This window comes from Pelodiscus sinensis, chromosome 2 (assembly GCF_052426305.1).
Source record: "Pelodiscus sinensis isolate ZL-2025 chromosome 2, ASM5242630v1, whole genome shotgun sequence".
Taxonomy (NCBI): domain Eukaryota; kingdom Metazoa; phylum Chordata; order Testudines; family Trionychidae; genus Pelodiscus; species Pelodiscus sinensis.
This window is the reverse complement of record NC_143053.1, coordinates 219,924,549-219,949,460: the sequence shown is the minus strand read 5'-3', so window position 1 is coordinate 219,949,460 and position 24,912 is coordinate 219,924,549. Positions and strand designations below refer to the sequence as shown.

The 24,912-nt window shown below is 45.3% G+C and overlaps 2 protein-coding genes across 3 annotated transcripts; one reads left to right on the top strand and one right to left on the bottom strand.

Annotated features, from left to right (window-relative positions):
• Nucleotides 1-341: 341 nt before the first annotated feature.
• On the bottom strand, nt 342-3,404 carry RPP38 (ribonuclease P/MRP subunit p38). The gene is made up of 3 exons (XM_075922444.2): nt 3,228-3,404; nt 2,851-2,932; nt 342-1,431 (listed from the first exon to the last, which is right to left on the bottom strand). Exon 3 carries the CDS (start codon nt 1,396-1,398, stop codon nt 550-552), a length of 849 nt encoding a protein of 282 aa, XP_075778559.2. The 5' UTR covers nt 1,399-1,431; nt 2,851-2,932; nt 3,228-3,404; the 3' UTR covers nt 342-549.
• Nucleotides 3,405-4,281: 877 nt separating this feature from the next.
• ACBD7 (acyl-CoA binding domain containing 7) lies at nt 4,282-22,572 on the top strand. 2 transcript variants are annotated; one of them, XM_025182825.3, is made up of 4 exons: nt 4,282-4,569; nt 21,893-22,010; nt 22,133-22,195; nt 22,285-22,572. In XM_025182825.3, the coding sequence occupies exons 1-4, from the start codon at nt 4,537-4,539 to the stop codon at nt 22,356-22,358; spliced, it is 288 nt and encodes a 95-aa protein (XP_025038610.1). In that variant the 5' UTR covers nt 4,282-4,536; the 3' UTR covers nt 22,359-22,572. The 2 variants fall into 2 exon arrangements, with proteins under 2 accessions (XP_025038610.1, XP_006119543.1); XM_006119481.5 differs by lacking the exon at nt 4,282-4,569 and adding an exon at nt 11,855-12,006.
• The last annotated feature ends 2,340 nt before the right edge of the window (nt 22,573-24,912 follow it).

Below are 24,912 nucleotides of genomic sequence, written 5' to 3'. Positions count from 1 at the left end.
GAGGAAGCTACTCCGTGCACTGCCACTCCCCCTTCCTCTGGCTGGTACTGCCTGGAGGCTTCCCCCCCCCCCCCCCCCCCCGCAAAATCTACTAGCCCAGGCCCACATAAGGTTTGGTGTTGAGGGGAATGTATGGGAGTATTTTTCTGCTTCTCAGTCGGGGGCTATGTCAGTGAGGTTTGTTGACTGCTTGCTTTTGTTTCTCACTTTTGTGTGGGCCCCGACTGGTTTTTCTGTGGATCAGTGGCCCCCACCCTTTCTAGAACTACACCACACACCCTTTTAAACCGAGGCTTTCTAAACACTAAGTATGTCTTAAGAAAGCAATTAACACTTATGCACAATTTTAAAGGTTGTATGCTTTAATGTCAGAACAAAAATTTCATAAGAGAATGTAACATATTAGTAGAGTTCATCTTCTATTGGTCAAATGGCTTTACATCTGAAGTCATGACATTTAAAAGTATTATAACTTAGTTACATGGGGCAGTTTCCAATACTGCATACAAGTTACTTTACTCCCACTGTAAAGACCAGTACTGAAGTAAGTTATTTTGAAGCAGCTTTTTTATTTTTGGGGGGTTTCCGTATCTTGTTTGGATTTGGAACCAGCTTTTTAATTCTGAGAGCTTGTAAAGTTACATTTGAAGAATCCAACTTACTGCTTTCAGTATGCTTATACTTATGGCTTTGGGAGAACTCCTGCACTGATGTCTCCATAAGATTTGCATCTTCAATTTCCAAAGGATCAGTATATGCCTCTGCCATAAGCTGCTCACTTCTATGGTGAATCCAGGGCACATCCAAGCTAGGTATCCGTGGAATTATAGCTTCTACTTCTTCAGAAAAAGTGACAGAATTCTTTTTAAAACCTAGTGCTAGAACAGATGTTAAGCCAAGAATAGGTGCTATGCTTTCACTAAGACGTGGAACCTGGCCAGCTGGGACTGCTCGACTTGCACTGAGCTGAATAAGGTGCATGGTGATCAGAGTAGGTTTTGCAGATTTACACACCAGCATCAGAAGTAGTTCATTTTTTTCCAAAGATCTAGTAACCTCATTGATTCCAATAGCAAGCTGTTTCCTGATGTTTAAGTCAGTCCATCCTTGTTCTTGTTGAATATGGTCCATTTCCTTCTCCTTCGGAAGTTCACTACAACTAGCATCACATTTTTCTTTAATTTTCCTTTTTGCAATAGAACGCTTTTTCCTTCTTGGAGTCTCAATCTTTTTAAATCCAATGTGCTTAATCCTTTCTACCAACGTCTGGAGTATAAAGTACATATCATCTCCTTCTAGAGTATTCCACCTGATATCATATGGATTATTTAAAGATGTTTTTACCGTAATTTTCTTTGCTTTACGGACAGATCCACCCCCAGTGTGAACTACAGACATGTTGATGCTTTCCTTTGCATTTTGACACTTTAGCTATGAACAAGAGAAAAGAGGAAACCACTAGTTAATATTTTAAAGATACCCAAATTGAACAATCTATAAAAAGTGCCTCCCTTGGGCATACAATAGTCAAACTCTTTCTATTGCAATAGGTTTGCACTTCTCGGTATCTTTCCTAAACTTAAAGGGATTTATTGTCAGTCTCTCATCAGCTCAGTACCAGTTTGTTAGTTTTAAACTTGACAAGCACATTCAGAATCACCAAATGAAATTAATAGGCAGCAGCTTTAAATAAAAGTATTTTTTCACACAACATAGTCAACCTATGCCAGAGCTCCTTGCCAGAGAATACTGTGAAGACCAAATTAATAATGGGGTTTAATAAAGGAGTTAGACAAGTTCATGGAGAACAGGTCAGTCAATATTAGCCAAGATGGTCAGGTATGTAACTCCACGCTTTAAGTGTCCTTAGCCTCTGACTGCCAGAAGAGATGAGTGGATGACAGGAGATGATTGCTTGTTCTCACCATTGTCACTGTGGTTGTGTCTACACAGCAACGTTATTTCGAAATAACATAGTCCAGATCTACGCAGCAAGCAGTTATTTTGATATAACTTCTTACTCCAACTCCTGTAACCCTCATTTTACAAGGATTAAGGAAAGTTGGAGGAAGAGTGTTCTAACTTGGACTTACTGCTATGTAGACAGCGCCAAAAGCCCAAATAAGCTATTTCGACTTAAGCTACACAATTGACATAGCTCAAGTTGTATAGCTTATTTCAGCTCTGCTGTGTAGACGTACCCTATCAAAAGGCAAGATACTGGACTAGCTGTATCAGCAGACTGACCCAATGTGGTTTTCATGTAGTATTAGAGTTCAGTAATTACTTGGTAACATAGTACCTGCTTCATTCATTAATGAAAAAGCAACAGGTTAAGACTTGTGCAAAAAATGATACACCAAACCATACAGAGGCTGCTAGAGGTTCTATAGATTAAAAAACTAGATGTCAAAGTAAAATGTTGAAGTTATAGGAAACACACTTAATATTTACTATTGCACATCTACGTTACGGAAACTTTATAAAGAGAACAATCTGAATTATACTAGTTCAACTGTGGCAAACTATTTTATATCCTTTATTTTGATTATAAGTTATCTGTGTTCCCCCTTTTATGATGTAATTCACACTAGCGAGTGTTCTTGTTTATTGGCATTTAAAAGATACAAATTGGCCACTGTCAGCAGACAGGATACTGGGTTGGATGGCCGTTGCACTGAAGGTTATTCCCTAGATAAGGAGATGGAAAAAATGAAGGTAGGCTGACTGGCTGAGTAGCCCTGTGCTCTAGGTTAAGAAGGGAAAGAGTAGTCACAGACGAGCGGTACATCTCTGGATTAATCTGGCTGAGACAGACCCTGACAGATCATCTATAGCTTTTATATTTACCTCATGCTAGTAGGTTTAGTTCTTCGAACGGAGCTGTTCTGGTCAATAGCAGAAGCGCTGTGGACAGCTCAGCACCTCAACCCTAAGACAGAGCGGGAAACTGCGATGATTATGGGCAAAATAGCAACATTTCGCCCGGTTTACCCGCTCCTCGTGGCCGAATGTTTACAGCCTCCCGCTTCGCTAGTCAGAGACTGAGAACAAATTCCAAAGCCCGCTTCCGGTGACAGACGCGCAGCAGGAGCCCGAGCCCCCTCCCCGCCTGAGCCGGAACCTCCCAGGGACCGCCGGGCCCTGTTCACCCTGAGCCAGAACTAAACCCCACTCCCCCCTGCCGGGCCCTAACCCAGCTCCCAGCCCCCGCCTCGCTCTCACACCTCAGCCGCGGCCTGATCGACGCTCCTACAGCCCCGCCCAGCACAACGCCACGAGACTGGCCTCCCGCGGCGCGCCCGGCAACTGAGAGACTCGCAGGCCGCGCCCGCGTGAGCTGCCAGGGGCCGCTGCTGCGCTGCGTGCGCCGGAGCCCGGCCCGGCCCCGCCCCCTGCAGAACAGCTCCTCCTCCTCCCCGAACCCCAGCCCGGCCCCGCCCCCTGCAGAACAGCTCCTCCTCCCCGAGCCCCAGCCCGGCCCCGCCCCCTGCAGAACAGCTCCTCCTCCTCCCCGAACTCCAGCCCGGCCCCGCCCCCTGCAGAACAGCTCCTCCTCCTCCCCGAACCCCAGCCCGGCCCCGCCCCCTGCAGAACAGCTCCTCCTCCTCCTCCTCCCCGAGCCCCAGCCCGGCCCCGCCCCCTGCAGAACAGCTCCTCCTCCTCCCCGAACCCCAGCCCGGCCCCGCCCCCTGCAGAACAGCTCCTCCTCCTCCCCGAACTCCAGCCCGGCCCCGCCCCCTGCAGAACAGCTCCTCCTCCTCCCCGAACCCCAGCCCGGCCCCGCCCCCTGCAGAACAGCTCCTCCTCCTCCCCGAACTCCAGCCCGGCCCCGCCCCCTGCAGAACAGCTCCTCCTCCTCCTCCTCCTCCTCCTCCCCCCCCCGCACCGGAACCCAGCCCGGCCCCGCCCCCTGCAGAACAGCTCCTCCTCCTCCCCGAACTCCAGCCCGGCCCCGCCCCCTGCAGAACAGCTCCTCCTCCTCCTCCTCCCCCCCCCGCACCGGAACCCAGCCCGGCCCCGCCCCCTGCAGAACAGCTCCTCCTCCTCTCCGAACCCCAGCCCGGCCCCGCCCCCTGCAGAACAGCTCCTCCTCCTCCTCCCCCCCCCGCACCGGAACCCAGCCCGGCCCCGCCCCCTGCAGAACAGCTCCTCCTCCTCTCCGAACCCCAGCCCGGCCCCGCCCCCTGCAGAACAGCTCCTCCTCCTCCTCCCCCCCCCGCACCGGAACCCAGCCCGGCCCCGGCCCCTGCAGAACTGCTCCTCCTCCCCCCAGCGCCGGAAACCGGCCTGGCCCCCCTTTGCCGAGCTACTCCTCTTCCGCATGCGCGGGAACACAGCCCAGCCTCGCCCCCTACCGACCTGCCGCGGACCCAGCCGGCCAACCGCAGCTCAGCTCCCTCCGCCCGCTGACTGAGTCCAGACCCGGTTCTGCCCGCGCTCCCGCACACGCCAGCCAGACGCGGACCCGTCCGCCCTCGTGCAGCGCCGCCTCGTCCCCAGCTTGTACGTGGGGCGGGACCCAGTGCCCCGAGTATGGGCACGCACCCCCCAGCTTACGCTAGCCAGGTCTGTTTCCCCAGCACCTTGCTAAAGTTACAGTCACTGGTGCCTCTTATTCAGCCCTTTGGGCAGTTGCATTGGGACATCACCTTCCCTTCCTTAAGGCACGGCTGGGAACCCCTTTTGGGCCGGGGGCCACTAGCCCACAAAACAATCAGTGGGGGGGGGCGCCTCACACACGTGAGAAGAGGGGAGAAGCTCTCACTGTGACCCCTGACTGAGTAGGAGAAACAGGCGTAGCGAGGGTATTAAGCGCCCTGATGCAAAAGCAAAATGTGTGCCCCTGTCCCCACATGACAGGGCCCTCGCATCTGGTGCGGGGGGGGGGGGGAGGAAGGGGCTGGGAGGGGTGGAGAGGAGCTTGTACTGTGTCTTCCCCCCCCCTTCCAGTTTGAGGGGGCGCTATCCCACTGTTGAAGTGGGAGGACGGTCAGGCTGGGGGTGCAGAGGCAAGGAGGAGGCTTCAGCAGGCGGTGGTGGATGGAGGAGGAGCAGGGAGCAGAGTTATGATAAGGAGAAAAGAAAGGCAGTTACATTCACTGACATAGCAAAGGAGGTGTGTGGGGAGGGTAAGAGATTAATTTACCTGTTAAAATAACACTCAGAAAAAACTTTTAAATAAATCTAACACACAACACGAGAATCACCCTCACTTTCTTGAAGCAATAAGTAGCCTAAGGCTGTGGATACACTGCAAGCGAGGCTTTCAGTCTGCCATGAGGACTTTTTCCTTCAGGCTGCTGAGATTCTATCCTTAAGTAAAGGAGAGAGGTCTCTCTGAGCTGCTCTTCCTATTTCACACAAGCCATTCAACTGAAGCCATAGATATCAAGATTTAAGGCCAGTCTTGCCTTTGGCAAACTGCCTTGCCAGCTATTCACAATCACCGTGTCCAAACATGTAGACGACTTTTAGTTGAAAAAGCCATGTTTAATCCCAAGTCTCTGCTATGACTGGGAGATGTGGGTGACCTATAGAAAACACCAGCATTTTATTTGGAAAATCCACAACAAAACGTGGGAGGATTGATCAATTCAGTAATGCCAACTCCTTTAGAATTGAGGCTCTGATTATCTAGCGCCAGCTGAGGTAGAGCAGGTACTGCGTGCACATGTCTGATATATTTTTACCAATACTGCTACCTTCCCAACTTGTCAAAAGAGAAAGGAAATGGAGGCCAAAAGGGATGGTTTAGAGCAGTGTTTCTCAACCTTTTTTTAATAAAGTATCCCTTTTAAAAAATGTATAAGTACCCCCAGGACCTACAGTTTTCTCACACACAAATTTTTTTCTACAATTACAAGATATTTGTTTAAACAACTTCATAATATCCCCATCACTCCTTACAAGGTACATTGCCCATGGAGATCAATAGGGCTGGGCTATTTTATATGTAAAGGTACTGAGAAATGTATATGTCAATACCAAAATGGCAATATGCATATTATATAAATAATATTGAATAGTAATTACCAAATTAGACTACTTCCCAACGTGCTTACAAAAGGCCTAATACAATTTACATTTTAATCTAGGATTGAGCCCAAAACAATTTGTTGATATGACCCAAAAAGATCCAGATAACATTGTCACCCTTCAAACATATAAGGGACCAGTCAGGAAAAGCCCTACTGCCTGGTAGAGGTGATCTTTGAAGAAAATTGGAGAGACTTTGAATATACTGTTTCTAACAGCAGCAATTTCTCTCACTGAATGTGGGGTCTTCAGCACCGATTTCACTTTATGTGTCAGAAGAATACAGAAATGCATTGTCACAGCTAACTCCATTCAGGTCAAAGCAACATGCATCCCAAAGACAGAAGAACAAATCTCTTGAAGCTAGAAGTGAAAACATCTTACCTCTTCACAGAGCTCACAAAGGATCTTGTTCACCCAGAGACACAAGTCATGATAACTCTCTCTGGAGAGACAAAACATCCTGCCTCTTGGTGGACTTACCAAATGTTTTCATGTGGCATCTTACCATGCTGTTTAAATCAACTGCTTAGATGAGGAAGACTCACAAAGAGTCTGTCCATCATCCACTCTGGAGCAATATGGTGATTTACCACCATGGTAACAGTCCTGATCTCTCTGTGGGGTCTTGTGGAGCAGCAGGGAGCCTGCAGTGGTCTCTCTGGAGGGAGAGGCCAGGGGTGCCTCTATTCCAGTGGTTCTCAAGCTTTTTGGCCTGTGGACCACATGACTCAATGTAAACCTTTCCGCAGATGGCCAGTTACTAATGGAAACCCACCTTTAATTACACAATTATGACCAAGCCATTTTGCTAGTGCTGCAGCTGGAGAGAATGGTTTAATTTAAATTATTAAAAAGATTAAATGTTAACTTTCTCATGTTATTTTATCAAACTTCATTTTAAATAAAGTAAAACCCCAAAACCATCCCCACAATCCAAGGGAGTGCAGCACCAGTTCCCAGAAGCCCCTTAAAGCCCCGCTGAGCTGCCCTTCTGTTCCCTATGCCTTCCCCCATCCACCTCATCCCAGTTGAGCCCTGCACTGGCTCCCTGCATGCCTCCCCCACAGCACAGTTGAGCCCGGCTTCTTTTCACCTCCCCCCAAGCCCTGCAGAACTGCTGAGCCCAATGATTTCCTGCCCCTCCCTCCCATTGAGTCTAGCCCCGGTTCCCAGCACCTCCCTCCTCCTGCAGCCAAACTGAGTTCTGAGCTCTGCACCGCGTGCCTTCCCCCCTGCAGCCCAGTCCAGCACCCCGCACTTCTTCACTCTGCAACCCAGCTGAGCTCCGTTTCCCTGCATCTCCCCCCAAACAGTGCAGACATGCTGAGCCCAGTGCTAATTCCCTGCCCCTCCGTCCTTCCCCTTGAGTCCAGTGCCGGGTTCCCAGCACCTCCCTCCTCCTGCAGCTCAGGTGAGCCTAGCGGCCCGCACCTCCCCCCATAGCCCAGCCCAGGCCCCCTTAGCGTGGCGCCCAGGGGCAACTGCCCCCCCTTCTCCCTCGCTAAGCGTCTGAGGAGAAAGGCACTCTCCACATTCCCCTCATACACCAGAGCCTATAGGGCACAGACCAGTCAATTTTGTGTGCTCCAGCCTCCAGGGTGGCAGCAGGGAAGCTGTAGCACCAGCGCAGGGCACCTCAATGCTGGGAGAGGGGGCTGAGCCTCAGGCTGGATCTATGCAAGCTGAGGGCTGCATCTGGCCACTGGGCCTGAGTTTCCCCTCCCCTGTTGTAAGCTCGTAAACTATTTCTGCAGACTCAGATCCACAATAAGGATGTTAAGGACTAGTTGACTATCCGATAAGCAAATGCTTATCGAATAGTCAAGTCAACTAGTCAGTTCCCCCCCCCCCCACACACACACACACACATACACACTTACTAGAGTTGTCAGGATTCCGGTTTTGACCCGGACAATCCAGTATTTTCGATTCCTGTCTGGTAAAAAAAATTCAGAAAATACAGGACATCTGAAATGTCTGGTATTTTCTTATTTTTTTCCCAGCCAGGAGGTAAAAATACTGGACACTTGGAAAACCTACAACACACTCGGCAACTGGGCCCCCCAGTGGGCCCCAGCCTCCCCAGGACCCCCTGGTTCTGCAGGGAAGCTGCATTCTGGCTCCATCAAGAAAACAAAATGGCCACCAGCAAAAAAGCCTAAAGAACTGAAGCCAGGGGGAAGCAGTGCCTTCCCTGGGTCTTAGTGCGCAACCGCTCCACTCTTGCTATCAAAATTCTGACTCTGCACATACTTAAAGCTGTTTTAATGCTGTTTTATTTTTTTATTTTTTTTGCTTAACTCTCACAGTCCTTTTTTTTTCTCAACAACTTTGGTCTCCCCCTCTTTTTTTCCCCTCAACAGAATTTTTTCCCTGGTGTTTTTTTGGGGGACGGGATCAGTATTTTGTATTAAACCAGCTGGCAACCCTACACCTTGCTGCTTCGCTCAGATATCTTCACCCCTCTCACTCCCTCCGGCATCCCACCTCCCATACAGATCCTGCACCCATATCCTTATCCCACTTACTGGCAGCCTTGTCCCACACACTGAATCCCTGATTTTTGTCCACACCCCAGACCCTATGGGGTCCACAAAATCCATTAACTCCGGAACCCTTGAAAAGTAAATCTGGCCCATGGGAAGCCCTGAACCTCAGTCCTCCCTGTCCCTCCCCCTCATCCTGTGGGGCTGGTGCGCCAGAGAGGTAAGGTATCTCAATTGGGCGCCACATCAGTGAGGGTTGGTGGTTTGGGGAGGAGTTTTTTTGCTTCTCAGTTGTGTGGTTCCCCAACTGATTTTTCTGTGGGTCAGTGGCCCCTGAACCAAAAAATCTTCTCCACCTGTGCCATAAATAAATAAAACATTGAAACCTTTTGTGTTTGACATCAAATTAATATTTTATTTTATTTAAAGTAGGCTTTTAATAAATTTAAAAAGCAGAGGTGCAGCGTCTGGGACTGGGTGCGAGCCGAGAATGAGGTGATTCCTGACTTGCACCTGGTTCCCCTACCCTTCTGCCTCCTCTGCCCCCTATGAAGACGGTGCTTTTAAGCCCGCTGCTCCCAGCACCAGCTCCTGCTCTGCCCCCTTACTGCCTCTGATGGGGGGGAGGAGTGATTAGTGGGTGGAAGTGACTAGTTGAGGGATTACTTGACTATCCAATAAGCTTTTGCTTATTGAACAGTCAACTAGTCTCATCCCTACACCAAATGAAATTAATAGATAGCAGGTTTAAAACAAAAGGAAGCATGTTTTCATACAAAGCAGAGTCAATCTATGGAGATCCTTGCCAGAGAATGTTTTGAGGACCAGGACTTTAACAGGGTTCAAAAAAGAACTAAATAAATTAATGGAGAATAGGTCCATCAGTGGCTGTTAGCCAGGATGGGCAAGAATGGTGTTCCCTAGCCTGTTTGTTAGAGGCTGGAATGGGTGAGAGGGAGGAATCATTTGATGATTACCTGCTCTGTTCATTCCCTTTGGGGCATCTGGCATTGGCCACTGTCAGAGGACAGGACACCAGTCTGCCCCAGTATATTTATTCAGTGGCTGGTTCCAACTGGCTCTGCCTGATAAGCTTCACAGTGCCCCACACAAACTCTTTGAGGCTTTATCAACGTTAATTTAGTACTTGAGATGTCTTGGGCTGTCACATGGACCCATAGGGTCTCCCTGGAACATCAGCACGATTACAGTCAAGAGGTTGCAAGTCCACTTGCTGAGTGTTCCATGTTTTGAGACTCTGTAGTCTCTAACTGCTGTGATTATGCTTTTTGAGACCTTCCTGAGCAAAATATCAGACTCCATGCTTCTTTTCTCCCGCCTTTCTGCAACCCATGCAACAACCACAAGGTAGCTACTTGGGACACCATTGCTATTTGTGAGCATTATATTCCATCAGAGAGAGAGACAACATCAGTTTCATGAAATGGTGGCAACTCCCCACTTTCCCACTTTGTTTTGCCTTATTTATCTCTTTTAATATTTCGGATTATCAATCTTGTACAGTGTTCTCCCTCCACAATCTTCATTCTGGACTAGGTGACTTCTGTTGCTTGGCAAATTCTAAATGCTTTGTCAAGGTTTAATTCTGGGCCTTCCATTAGTCTTGCTCTTTGTATTTTGTTTCAAATTCCATTTGTAATCTGGTCTTTTATTAAAGACTCTTAACCTCCTCAAAATGTCAAGTTTGGCTCTTCAGCCTCAGATAAGTCTTTTGTCTTTAATTTCACCCCTTTTTTGTGTGCCCTACTGTTGCTTAACATTTTGATCAGGGTATGGCTACATTACTCAGCTTTTAGTGACAAGGCTGTGTCGATAAGTGCAAGTGTAAACATAGACTCAGATTGTAACTGTGGGAGTATATTGTGAATCATGTAGTACATAATTTGTATATGGCCAGCCAGAGTGAGATAATTATCTCTTTCCCTTTACCTACTAAGAGTATGTGAATCAACTTTTGGCGACTTGTCTTAACTCACAGATGTAAGGAGCATTATACTTAGCATATATGCATAACTCTTTGCATATTTTCTCTGTACAAACATCTCTCAATGCTTATGATGACCTGTGTGACATTTGGGACCTTACATGACATTATTTGGCAGACAAATATTCAGATATTAGACCCAGGGGATCGCTGTAACACAGGAGTGAGCAAAGGGCCCTCTATGGGCCAGATTTGGCCCACCAAGCTGGTGGATCTGGCCCGTGGCCGTGCTGCTGCTGCTTCTCCCCTATTCCAAGGCCAATCAGGGCGTGGGGGCAGGGGAGCATGCGAAGTCTCCTCGTCCCCGCAAGAGCGCACAGCGGCTAGAGACACACTGACCAGCTGTTTTAAAACAGCCGGTGTTTTATCTTTAGGTGCCACAAAACTTTGGCAGGGGCAGGGAAAGCTTTGTGCACTCCCCACCCCCAGGCCAATCAAGGCCTGGGGGCAGAGAGTGCACAAAGTCTCTCATGTCCTGTCAGGGGCATGCAGCAGCTAGAGAGACATGCCATGTGTTTTAAAACAACCAGCATTTCTCTCTAGCCGCTGCGTGCTCTTTCAGGGGTGAGGAGATTTCACGCGCCCTCACCCCCCCTTATTGGCCTGGGGGCAGGCGGTGTGCATAAGGTCTTTCTCCTGCTAGGAGTCTAGAGGGAACCGCCAGCTATTTTAAAACAGATGGCATTTCTCTTTAGGGATGTGGAAGGGAGGGGGAAGACTTCTCATGCTCCTCTACCCCAGGCCAATCAGAGTGGGGGGGAAGCACAAGAAGTCTCCTGGTCTCACCCCTTCCACCCAAGACCCCTCCTCTTCTGGGGTGGCCTCCCCTTTTAAAAATGATTGTCCACTCTTGCTGTAACACTTATATACCCCTGTTCTTTTTTGCCAGTTGGTAACAAGATGTCCTTGGGCCACCGGAAGGATAGCAGCAAACACGGAGCTTTTAATACAAATTAGATTCACAACAGGCAGCAAGGCAAAAGTGTTGGTTTCATAGAATAAGTTGTTAAATGCTGCAGTGTCCTTTTTCCTGTAGCCTGTAATCCATCACACATTCTGAGGAGGAATTTCAGAAAGGATACTGATTTGGGCTTTATTTCCAAAGAGTTGTAATAACAGGAGAAAAAAATATTACTATTGTCCTGTCCAGGCATCCTTGTTCAAGTGCATCCTATAGAAAAATGAGTGATTAGCAGCTGCTGTCTGCATTCAGCTCCTTCTGTAACCAATCTGCTTTAGCTTGGCTATTCAGACAGTCTCTGCTCAGACACAGAAGCCAGGGGCCTGCTGAGGGAGAAGTGCAGCTGATGTCATTGCAGTCCTGGTCCAATGAGGTAAGTGAAGTGCAGCCTCTTTTGTGTGGCCTTGGACTATAACTGGAGCTGCAAGGAAGCATTGGGAAACATAAGTGCTGCATCTCTGCTGTGGGAGAGATTCATTGCTGCTGCTATCATCATCGTCATGACTCTCCAGGTAAAAGGGGAGTCTGTTGCTAGGTGTAGTAAAAGGAAGCTCAGTGCAAGGAACAAGGGATAAAGATAAGAATGTACTGTCACATCCTTAGGCAGGACCAGCCCTGGCAACACAATGTTTTGAGAGAGCAAGGCTTATCATAATATGAGCTCTCTCTCAGTACAGTGAATAATTTTTTTAGTGTATGATGCTTAGTTGGTGCATACATTTTCAGAGGGAGCAAAAGATTGCCTCTTTGAAGTCTGTTGGATAAGTACCTGCTTTGAGGGATGCATGCATTTTTATTAGGCATATGTATTATTTTGCTTTGTATGTGGTTGTAGCTATACTATTATTGGGTCCCTTCCTTTGGGAGGATGCATGCATTTTTTTTTTTACTGTTGGATTAATTAATGAATTAATTTAGATTGATATAAAAAGAGCATCTTTCCCAGGATCTAGATTATTGGTGCATACATTTTTGAGGCCATGAGGGAACAGCTAATGTATGTTGTAGTTGTGGTGCATCATTATTTTCTAGGGAGCTTGTGTTTTGAAGATGGTGCATTTTGATGGCATCCAACTGTGTATGGACTGCTAGAGAGAAACTATTTGCCTCCTCTCCGTATTGAGTTTGAAATATTGCCCCTGCTGCTGGTTTTGAGCTCTATATGCTTGGAGCAAGGTGGATACAGAACTTTCCCTCTTATATCACAAACAACTTAGCCAGTCTTCTCCACTACAGTCACATTAAAGCTTGTTTTTAATTTTCTCTCCCCCCCCCTTATAAGATATGCAAGCCTATTCTATCCTAGTTTGTTCCATTGCTCTGCTCTCTGAGGGCTTGGTGCCTGTTTTGTGCAGGGAAGTGCAGAGTGCTACTGAGTGATATTGGAGGGGAGGGGAGGGGAGGGGAAGGTGATGGCGATGCCAGCTCTCTTAATTCCTGAGTAACTCAGATGTTGGGAGTGTATTGCCAGTAACTGTATCTTCCCCAGAGAGAGGGTTAACCTCCTCTATAGCTTGATCTCCAGAGAGGCATAAGTTGCTATGCAACTATAATTTAACAGCAGAAGTTAGCGTATGTCACTTTGCATACAAAATTCAGACAATCCTCAAAGGGGTAAGGAACAGAACAGCCAAATCCTAGCTCTTTCTCCAATTTTAATTCAAAGTTTTCTAAATGTCCAGTGGGCTCTTAAATTTGTTTTATCTGCTTTTTTTTTTATTTCACTGTTGAATGTGCAAAGTTGGAGTATCTTTTGTTGTTGACTTTTGTCAGCTTTGAGATTTAAAAACAGCAACCAATCTGAATTAAATTAGTTGTGGAAAAATACTGCACATTTGCAACCTGATAAACCACCTTCACAAAAACACCTCTCAGAATCAAGTTGGAGAGGAGTAACAAGAGACTGAGGGGACATAATAGCAAAAAAATCGGTTTTGCAAAGCATTGAAACGTGACACGAGGAGAATAACTGAGCATGCATAGGCCAGAAATAAATGGGAACTTATTTTCATTTGTTATATGGTGGCTGCATTGCTACTTTATTTTTTACATTGGTCATTTAATATAAATGTGAATGTTCCTAACAGCATAGACACAAATGTGCATTTGCATGCATTCAAGACTGTTTTTAAGAATCTTGAAAAAATTTCCATTACATAGGCTTGCAATGTGCAGAGAACCCACCTGAGCATATTCAATTTACTCTGTACTAGCAGGTGCTTGGCAGTGTAGCCTAAATGATAGCCCAATGCACTGGAATGCTCGCAATCTGGGTTTTGTTCTTGCTACTGCCTTGTAACTAACCTTGGTATGTCAGTTCACTCTTCTGTGCCTACTTCCCCATCTGAAGAATAATTACCTCCTGGGTAAAGAGTGCTGAGCAGTTGAGATGCAAAAACTAGGTATTATAGAACTAGATGTGTTACGTTATCTGACTTGTTTGATCATTTGATGAATGTTCTAATTGCTCCAACAGAAGAATGAAGACTAATGTGGGGTTTTTTTAAAGAAAAGAAATAAAAGCTCCAAAGTTATCAAGAAAAAGATTAGTTGTCAAATACAGAAATATTATGAACTACTTCTGTGAGCAATATAATATAAACAATGATTATGGCTAATAATTAGTACACTCTTTTCTACCATAGATTTTTCCCATTACTAACATTTAGGGTAGATGAATATTGGACAGGACCATCAATACAAACAAAAGGGTTTATATTATACTTGAAGGTTTTTTTTCTCACACCCATTTTTTTTCCTACCAAGGGAGACTATCGAACATGTCACTTCTGGATAAATAAAATATGACTTGTATTTTATCAGTGTGCCAAATTTTAAAGTAACGTGTTTGATCTCATGGCACTAAGAACAAGCAGTTGTGGCATATGAGTAGCTTGCACATTAACCTAGCTACTGGTCCCAAGGGCGAGTTCTCTTACAATCTGTGCTGTAAGCTTTTTGAAGTTCTGCCAGCTGGTTTAGGAAATTGCACTGTCTAAGCACTCAGAAAGGAAAAAAAAAGTTCAATTATGCTTTGTTGTACCATTCCTTGCCTCTAATTACTTATTGAAGCTGCTGATCAGCAGATTATTCAAAAAGAAAAGCACCAAATCACTGGCTTTTCCCCATTGCAAATGATGTGAAGCATCTGGGCCACCATTTAAAAAAAAATTAATACTATCCTCGTCCCTGGCAAAATTCCAGTATCTTAACAAAGGATGAATTTGTTCTATGGTGACGATTATTAAAATCTGGTCAGCCAGTATAAGATTTTTTTGAAGTCCTAGCATTTGTTCAGCAGTATTAGAATCTAAAGATTTTTTTTGTCCCTTTGTTGCTTAAATTAATTATAGATTATTATCTGAATAAATCTCACTTCAACAATGGTTACTTGTTTCATTTTAATGTGGTCTGATAAGACAGCTCCTGGAAAGGATATAGATGAAATAACTTTTGCATGATGTGGCAAATACTGTAGCCATTTTTCCAGCGGTGAAAAAAACTTAACATTTTGTACAGATACTGCCCTATTGCAACCCAGGTCCCTGCCAGCCCTTTAAATAGCTTCCCTGCTGGCTTTTGCTGCAGCTCAACTGGCTCTTGCTGGAGCTCTGCACCAGGATGCTCCTGCTTACTTCCACCTCTGTCTTTGTCCTGACGAAATAGGTTAAATGGCCTTAAAATACTTTAAAGATTTGTATCAGTGATTAGTACATGTACCACAGTGGCATCACAGAATTAAAGTTTACACAGTGATTTGATGTATAACGTGTTAGTATTTAGTTTAAATAAGATGAGGAAATGTTCCCAGTTGCACTTTGATGCTTGCTTTCTAAGCATCTTCTAAAACATGTCAATGCTACCACTGCTCCCCACCCTGTTGCAGATGATAGATACTACATCAGTCATTGTTGTGGTACTTGCCCTTGTAAATAACAGGCAAATTCAGTAAGAGTCAGTCAGTCATATACTGGATTAAAGAATTTTGAGGCCCTGTGCACTATGGAAATTGAGGTCCCCTTCCACATCCTCCCCATTACAACAGAGGGGCAAATGGGTCAAATCTAAGCAGCACCACAACTCTGTGCACCAGGTCGCAACATCACTCTCTCAAATGTGCGCTGGTCACCTATCATAAAGGACGGGTGGCAGGGCCAAATTTGAGTGGTACTATAATCCCATGTAGCAGGTTGCAATTGTGCCCACTCAGATCAAGGAGTTAGGGGCCTCTTTAATATGGGAGCCCTGTGCCAACTGCACCAAGTGCACATTTTGTTAATCTGGACCTGCATGCTGGGACTTTCACGTAATTCATTAGTTTCCTAGTTAAAGTAAACTGATTTTTTTTTTTTAAAGAAAAGTCCCTCAGCTCTTTTAGGTGCTATCCAGACATATAGGGAGATGCAGGTCTTGTTCCTAAGATCCTAGTGCTCTAAAAAAATCTGTATAGTCAAACTTCAGTCAAACCTTCTCTTTCCGTTAGTGAAAATACTATGCAATGGCTTTTAAACTGCAAACTCACCTGCCACATACAGAGCAAAGAGTTTTCTTCTTTCACCTTTCAATTACAGGCTCTCACCATTATGTAGGTAACCTCTACATTCAAGCCAAATGCACTGTTGAGCCACCATCCATTATCCAAGATGGAAGCCTCCCTGTAACCTGTTCACCATTACAGTATGGGCCATATTTCTTCCTTCCAGCTACAGATCATAGATTAAATTCATGCTAATATACAGTATACTACTTAGTGGCTCCATACCTTCACGGTATGCTTCATATACCTTCCTAGTACAGCCCTGGAATAAGAACATAACATAAGAATGGCCATACTGGGTCAGACCAAAGGTCCATCTAGCCTTTTTGTGTGCCTCGACGCAATAAACAGGATAGTGTTAGTAGTGGGTGATTCGATCATTAGAAACATAGATAGCTGGGTTTGTGATGACCAGGAGAACCATATGGTGACTTGCCTGCCTGGTGCGAAGGTTGCAGATCTCTCGAGGCATCTATATAGACTTATGTGTAGTGCTGGGGAGAAACCGGTGGTCGTGGTACATGTAGGTACCAGTGACGTAGGGAAGGGTAGGCGAGATGTCCTGGAGGCCAAATTTAGGCTGCTAGGAAGGAAACTGAAATTCGGGACTTCTATGGTGGCATTTTCAGAAATGCTTCCTGTTTCATGTGCAGGGCCAGGTAGGCAGGCAGAACTTCAGAGTCTCAATGCGTTGATGAGACGATGGTGTAGGGAGGAGGGTTTAGATTTATTAGGAACTGGGGACAGTTTTGGGAGAGGGAGAGCCTATACAGGAAGGATGGGCACCACCTAAACCGAGGTGGATCCAGACTGCAGGCACTAAACATTAAAAAGGTCATAGAGCAGTTTTTAAATTAAGATGGGGGAAAGCCAATTGGTGCGGAGGAGCATGTGGGCAGGACGGAGACTTCTCTAGGTTTGGTTTTGTTTTGTTGTTGGAAGGGGCAGGGCCATAACACTTTCGTACTTCCCTGCCCTTAGACCCTAATTGGTCTGGGGGTGGGGGAGCGTGCAAAGTCCTTCCCTCCGCCCCTCCCCCAAGAGAACCACAAACTGCTTTGAACAGCTGGCAGTTCCCTCTAGGTACCTGTGCCTTTGGAAGTGGGAAGAGACTTTGCGTGCTCGCCCCAGCTGCCCCCAGGTCAATCAGGGCCTGGGGACGTGGAGCATGTGAAGTCTCTCACTCCCTGCCCCTGCCCCTGCCCTACAAGGGAGCACTGCGCTTAGAGTCAATTGCCAGCTGAGCAGCAGCTGGTGGTTGACTTTAAGTGCTAAGCCCCTTGCAGGGTGGAAGGAGACTTTCCACACTTCCCCTTACCCCCAGCCCTGATTGGCAAGGCCTCCGTGGGCTACATCAACTCACTTGGTGGGCTGCATCCGGCCCATGGATGCCCTTTTGTCCACCCAGCTATAGTCCTTTGACATTCATAATGCTTCCACGTGTTCAAATCCCATTTGCCCCACAGGGAGAGGTTACATGCAGTCCTGGCCCACAATAATACATAACATTTGCATTTAGTACGCTGGACTCCAAAGACTTAATTCAATTAGGATTTTCAAATTCTCTGTGTCCCATTAACACACTTCAAAATTGAAAGCAAATGAGTGACAGCTGGTTTCTAGTTAATCCTTAACATTGTATTTGGGACAGAAGGAAATCCATTACACATAACAACTGTAGTTATATCCATAATAGAAACATTTTGCAATCCTAACCATAGTGGGTGTTTCCTGTATTTGTTACTGCAGACTCAGCTGCATGGTATGTTGGTGGGGTTGCTTTATAATCTTCTGCTGATTTAATGAGTCTGTCCTAAGCTTCTTATTGAACAAATGATAACTTTCTGCACCACAGAGATTCATTTCCTTTTCTAATACCAAGGAAGATACCAGCTAGAGGGTGGTTTCTCTGGAGTTGAGTGACAAGGGGAGGGATCACATGAGGATTACCTGTTGTGATCCCTCCCTCTGGGGCATCTGGGGCACTGTCGGCAGACAGGATACTGGGCTAGATGGACCTTTGGTCTGACCCATAAGACCGTTCTTATGTTCTTACTGCATTTTAAAGGGACGTAGCCCGTGTTATGGAGGAGACCAGATTAGATGATCATAAAGGTTCTTCTGTCCTTAAAATATATGAACTGCGCTGTAAAGAGACACTCATTGTGAGATTATCTTTCATTACTATCCAGTAGAATTAAACTCTGTTATTGTGTAACCCACACACTTATTCGGGTTCACTGTCCCATACAGTGGCAGCTAGACCACAGCAACAGATAAGAACAAGAGACCTCTACAGCATGGGCTGAGAGAGAGTTATCTTTTAGCACAATGGGTAGCGGCTCCTATGCTAAGCTTCAGAGGTCCCAGGTTCAAATATCCCCCTTCCCCCAGTGGTGGTTACAGGTTAAATAGCATGTCTTTAAAACATTACTTTGAAAAACTTGTAAGGGCCTAAGAACAGCACAAACAAATAAGCTGAGCCCACCACTTCCTCCTTTTCTGCACATTCATGTGCCTGCTATCTCTTCTGTTTCAACTTTGCTGCTGTGGGCATATTACAGATTTATGTAGTGGCATGTGATTATTTTCTGTTTTATTATATCACTTTCCTAAAGATTACTAGCATTGTTTGCTTTTTTGGCTGCTGTTGCACATTGAGTGGATGATTTCTGGGAACTATCGAAGATGACTCTAAGAGCTCTGGCTTGCACGGTAACAGCTAATTAGACCCCACATCATTTTGTATATATCTGAGATCAAGGCCCTCACATAGTGCGAGAGGGAGGGAAGTATACACTTTACCAGGCTCAGAGGCCTTGGGGAGGGAGGTCCAGCCAAGGCTTCACATTATTGGTTTGGAGGAGGAGCAGGGGGGAGACAGCATGTTACAAGTTTGCTGGGCTTGAAAAAATTATGGTTGGGTCCTAGCTGGTGGTATTTTTTCCTATGTACATTACTTTTCATTTAACAACACTGAGTTTCATCTGCCATTTTGTTCTCCAGTCACCCAAGTTTTGTGAGCCCTTTCCAACTCTTTGCAGTCAACTGTGGATTTAACTGTCTTGAGTAATTGAGGATCATTTGAAAAATTTACCACCTCACTGTTTTCCCCTAAGTATGAACAGTGTCAGAACAAGCATGGCTCAATTAATATTTTTGAGCACTTGAATAATGAGGGTTGATGTTATTGATGAATAATGCTGGTCTATATGGTGGTTCAACAGATTCTATGTATATACTTTCTTATCTTTTTAGGAATGTTATGGTAGAATCTTAAACCAATACTAAGGCCTTGAGGGTTAGCTGTCAAAACACTTTTTCATGGAGACTTGTGTCTAAATTTACACAAATCAAATTCAGTGTCCCAACTTGACCCCTACTAGTGTGCTACCATAACTACACATCATGAGGTTAAAAACCACATTGCTCACAGCTCCTGCCTGTCTGACCTGGTCAAAATGAAGATTGTTTCCAGTGTTCTGGCCACCTTCTTAAAAATCCAATTGGCATGAGCCAGCCCAATCAGCATTTCTAGCTAGTAGACTTCCTGGGCTTGGCCTCCCAAATGTTTTTTTTAATTCTAGCCAAAACAAGTGTAAACACCTCCAAAATAATAAAATGTATCATGCTACCCAGGATACATTAGTATTTGAGTGCAACTGAGCTCTGAGACTCTCCCACCTCACAAGGTGCTAGAGCCCAGTCTCCAACCGGAGCCCAAATATGTACACTGGAATTAAACAGTCTCTTGGCACAAGCCCCATAAGCTGAGTCAGCTGGCACAGGCCAGCAGTGGGTTTTTAACTGCAGTGTAAATATACCCTAAGTTTGTCTCACCCAGATTCCTCAAAACAGTCTCCTAGGTATCAGCTCTCCACCCTCTTGGCATCCATCCATCCAAAAATCCATTTCCAGAAAAAAAAAACCACCCTAAATAATCACCACTTCCTGAAGGAGAAAGAACTTGCTAACTGGAAAGGGGCCAGGGCTCTCTGGATAAACACTGCAATGCAGCTACCTAACTGTCCTTTCATACTTGTACATGAAGTTACTGCCTAACTGTGCAAGCATCAGCTGATGCATCGTTAAGTTGATGAGTGCTCAGTTTTGTGATCCCATGATGGGTCCTTTGAAAGGAAAGAATGGGACAAGAATGCAGCCTCTCATTAATTCTTTTTTATTTCCCTCTCCCTCCTTTTTAGACACCGTAATCTGTTCCTTTTACTCCTTGTTCTGCAGTCCCCACATGAACACTTATGTCGGTGACAAACCACAAAACATCAGATGTTGCTCCTAAGTTTATTTCTGGGGCTTGTTCCAGCCAGTGTAGTCACTCTCTCATGGCGTTTTAAGGGTTAAGACACAGATATATAGATATATATACATGGTAGGCTGCGTTCTAAGTATGGGGCGCTGATTTCTGTCATTGGGAAGGAAGCCTTCACATGCGTAACGAGCATTGCCAACCAGGCTAGCTAGGGCAGCACACCATCTTCAACCTGGTGGCTGCATTCTGCTTGGGTGGAGCGAAAAGGCAATTCCACAATCCATGGAAGACAAATTGACAGCTAAAGGAATAATGCGTGACTTTACTGAATACATAGCATATTATTGCACAAACGCGTCGGGAATATATTTCTGTTTACAAATACTGAACATATGTATAACATACACTCTCTAGTTTTTCTACAGTCATTCTCACAAATGTAGCACATTTTTGGATGACTGTTACAAAAAAGGCATGCAATAATTTTGCATAGTTATAGGAAAAGTTGTATACCCTTGTTTTACAAATGCTTGAAACTAGCAGATTATGTAGCAGATTATGTATTGTGTTATCTGGATGTTTGCACTAACGCAGTGTGATGGACTGAAGGTTCTGAGGTCACAGAACACATGTAGGTGGTCATGGACAGGAAAAGAGGAGAGAATTCTGCAGCTGACAGGGACCAGTAACATGGGGACAGATTGCAGCTAGCTCAGCGTGGTTAAGGTTAAAAGAGCCTTTCAAACCCAAATCACCACATTATGTCTATATAATGGGTACAGGGCGTCCTTGCTATAAGTCCAAGATACGTTCCAAAAAACATGGACTTATAGAGGAACAACTTCAATCAGGGAATAAGTCCCACGTCTGACTTCCATTTAAGCAAATTGGGGGGAGTGTTTTGCACGACTTATAGTGGGGAATGGGAGGACTTATAATGCATCAGTTCCTACAATGACTTTAGTGTGGAACGGATGTATACCAGGGAAACTTATAGCAGGGACCCCTTGTACTATATGCGTCCTTGCATTTCTGGCATATAAGAGAGATGCATCAGTTCAGATTAACTTTTGCATTAAACCCCCATATACAGTTTCATCATCACTGCCATACACCCACACACATTGCACCGACATGAGAGAACTGAAAACAGAGGGAGTATAGTCAGCATCTTTTCAATGGGCACTACAGTTCCAGGAACTACTTCTGGGCTGTAGTTTATCTGCATCCCTGCCCTCAACTCAGACTGGCTGTGAACAACCTACAGTTCATGGAATTTTTATAAGCATCTTGCATGATCATACCTATGACATTTCATTACACCAATCATGATATATATGGTTCCAATTATTCTCTTTTGGGAGAAAGTGTTTTGCTTCTTTTAACAATGTCAATTTATCAGCCAAGCTGGTCAAATTTCTGGCCAACTATAATTCGATTAGGAAAGTATCGGGAAAGATTTACCTTTAAATATCACTGATAGGGAAGTAGTTAGGTTTTGTAGCATCCTCATAAATTCACTAATTTAAACAGATAAGAGTTAAAATATCTAACTCTCTTCATTGTTTGATTCTCCCGACCCCCTTTTTAGGCTGATTTCGACAGTGCTGCAGAAGATGTAAAAAAATTAAAAACGAGGCCAAGTGATGATGAACTGAAAGAACTATATGGACTCTACAAACAGTCTACAATTGGAGATATTGATACTGGTACTTTGTGTGTGCACATGCATGCCCTTTACACGTACATTTAATTATGTAAATGTAATCAGACTAGATAATCTGTAGGTGAAATGGTATAATAACCACAAATGTATACCCTTTTTTGGCAGAGTGTCCAGGAATGCTAGATTTGAAAGCCAAAGCCAAATGGGAAGCTTGGAACCTTAAAAAAGGTCTTTTTACTATAAAGTTTACACTAATTTTAATTAACTTTATTGAATACCAAATAAGGAACGGTAATGACCACTGCTTTCCTTTGCAGGTTTGTCAAAGGAGGATGCTATGACTGCCTATATTTCTAAAGCAAGAGAGATGATAGAAAAATATGGGATCTAGGAAACTCCACAATAATACTCATTAATAATTCAATAACTCTTCAGTAGCTAATGAACTAACTCTTTTGAGGAAAAAATGCAATACTAACAATTTCATGTTTAGTTAGACACGAAGAATTATTTACCTATACAGGAGTATTTACACATGCACTGTACTTAAGACACTAAATTGTACTTATTTTAAATAAATTGTTACCTACAAGATTTATTTGGGATTTTAAATAGTGTCGTCTCTTTCTTATTTTTGAGGCAGTAGAAAGATCACATTCCTCCTCCTGTCCAGCCGAACTCAATTCAGAAGACAAAACTACTTATCCCTTCCTGTGTCCCAAAGACGTAATGGGCTACAGGGGGATTTTAAAAGAGAGGAGAAAAAAGAGTACCGTAATTTTTAAGATAGAAGGTTCAGATTAAAGAGGTTTTAAATCATTCAGATTTAAGGAAACATTACTTACTTCCTGGCTTCAGTGGTGGATAAAAATATGTGCACAAATATCTCTGCCTTCTGTTATAGTCACAAAAATACTGGTTTAGAAAACCCACAATTTGAAATTGAAGTATCAGAGGGGCAGCTGTATTAGCCTGCAAGGGTATGTCTACACAGCGGTGCTATTTCAGGATAACGATTCGGGATTCTGCACATCTTAACAGCACGCCCATTATTTCAAAATACATTCAAAATAACAGGCATTTTATTCCGGCTTCCTGTAAAACTTGTTGCACAAGGATTAAGGAAGATACCAGAATAGAGATTTATTTTGAAATTAGTACTGTGTAGACTTCAAATTGCATAGCTTATTTCGAGGTATGCTCTACTATGTAGACATACCCCCACTGAATAAACTTAAACAACAAATAGTCTCTAAGGTGCTGCAAGAGTATTGTGCAGAGGACAAATAAATAGCAGAGAAAGAGAGGGGATGCCTGAAAAAAAGCAGCAGAATGTCTCTTGCACAAGAGGGGGGATTTTGCGCAAAAAGGAGCCTTGTAGACAGTTTTTTGCGCAAAAGCCCCTTGCTCAAAAATGACTGCTCATTAAGTATGCAAATGAGGCATAGCGATATTCATCGCTTTGCCTCATTTGCACATTCTCTTGTGCAAGAGGGGGCAGTTTAGACGTAACCATAGAATGCGTTCAGAGTACTTTACGTATCCGGTGTTTGGCTTTTTATGTCATTAGGGTGTGGTATATCACCCCTATAGTCGGCAACTTAAACCAACCTATCCTGGAAAATGACACCTCTCACAGGCCTTAGGGGACAAGCCAATCCTCACCTACAGACAGCCCCCTAACCCAAAACACATTCCTTCCTGCAACCATGCACCACATCTCGAACACACTCACCCAGGAACCCACCCCTACAGTGAACTCTGGTACCAACTCTGCACATCTATACAAGTGACATCATAGGATCTAACCACATAAGCTACCACATCAAAGACTCATAACTGTGCTGTCTGCCATCAAGTGCCAGCAATGCCCCTCGGCTATGTGTATTGGTCAAACTGGACAGTCTCTGTATTACAAAGTATTAATCAACCCAAATCAGATATTCAAAATGGTAACACACAGAAATCTGTTGGAACATTTTACCTTGCCCGGACACACATTAAAGCAGTGGTCTCCAACCTTTTTAAGCATGAGATAACTTTTTTAATTTAAGTGCAATTCAAGATCTACCTCAAACTCAAATACCCTTGTCCTGCCTCCTTCCCGCTGGCCCCACCGCTGCTCGCTCACTCCATCCCTCCCTCACTTTCATCAGGCAGGGATGCAGGCTCTAGTCTTGGATTAAGGGATTTGGAATGCAAGAGGAGCTCTGAGCTGAGCATGGGACAGACAGGGTGCCAGAGGGGGCTCTAGGGGCAGGCTCTGGTAGGGTGTTAGGATGCAGGAGTGCTTGGGGCTAGGGCAGGGACCTGGGGTGCAAGAGGGTTTTCATGACTGGGGTAGGGTTTCAGGATGTGAGCTCTGACTGGGCACTGCTTACCTAAGGTGGCTACTGGATGATGGTGCAGTGAGGCTATGTGATAGCACGTTGGGGTTTCCCCTCTCCTGCACCCCCGTAGTGGAATGAACCGACTCCACCAGCTAGTAGGATTGAGGGAGTTTATTGCTTCTCCAAGATACAGCACGGATGCAATCTGGTTACAGGAACTGGAGCTAGGAGGCCTCAGGGGCCCCCCCTTGAGATGGGGGGTGGCTGGGCCCTACAATCCCAGCCCCTCTCCCTAGCCCCTTTTCCCCCTGCTTCCCAGACAGAAACTGACTCTCCTAAAGCCCTGCCCCCCAGACAGGGTTTGGTCTCCGCCTTCCTCCCTTTGTCTTTCTCCCTGGGAGGCAACCTGTGGGACAGGTTGTGAGACCCTTGCCTAGTGACTCATCTGCTGTCCTGTTCAGCCATGCTACAAATAGCCGCCAGTGGAGGTCACCCACTGCCCAAGCCCAGCAACCAGCAAGGCACCACCATACCACACTGGGTTATAGAGCATACAGCACGCCCCTACTACGTCACAGGCTAAGGCAGGCTCACCCCGCCCTGACCCTGCACCAC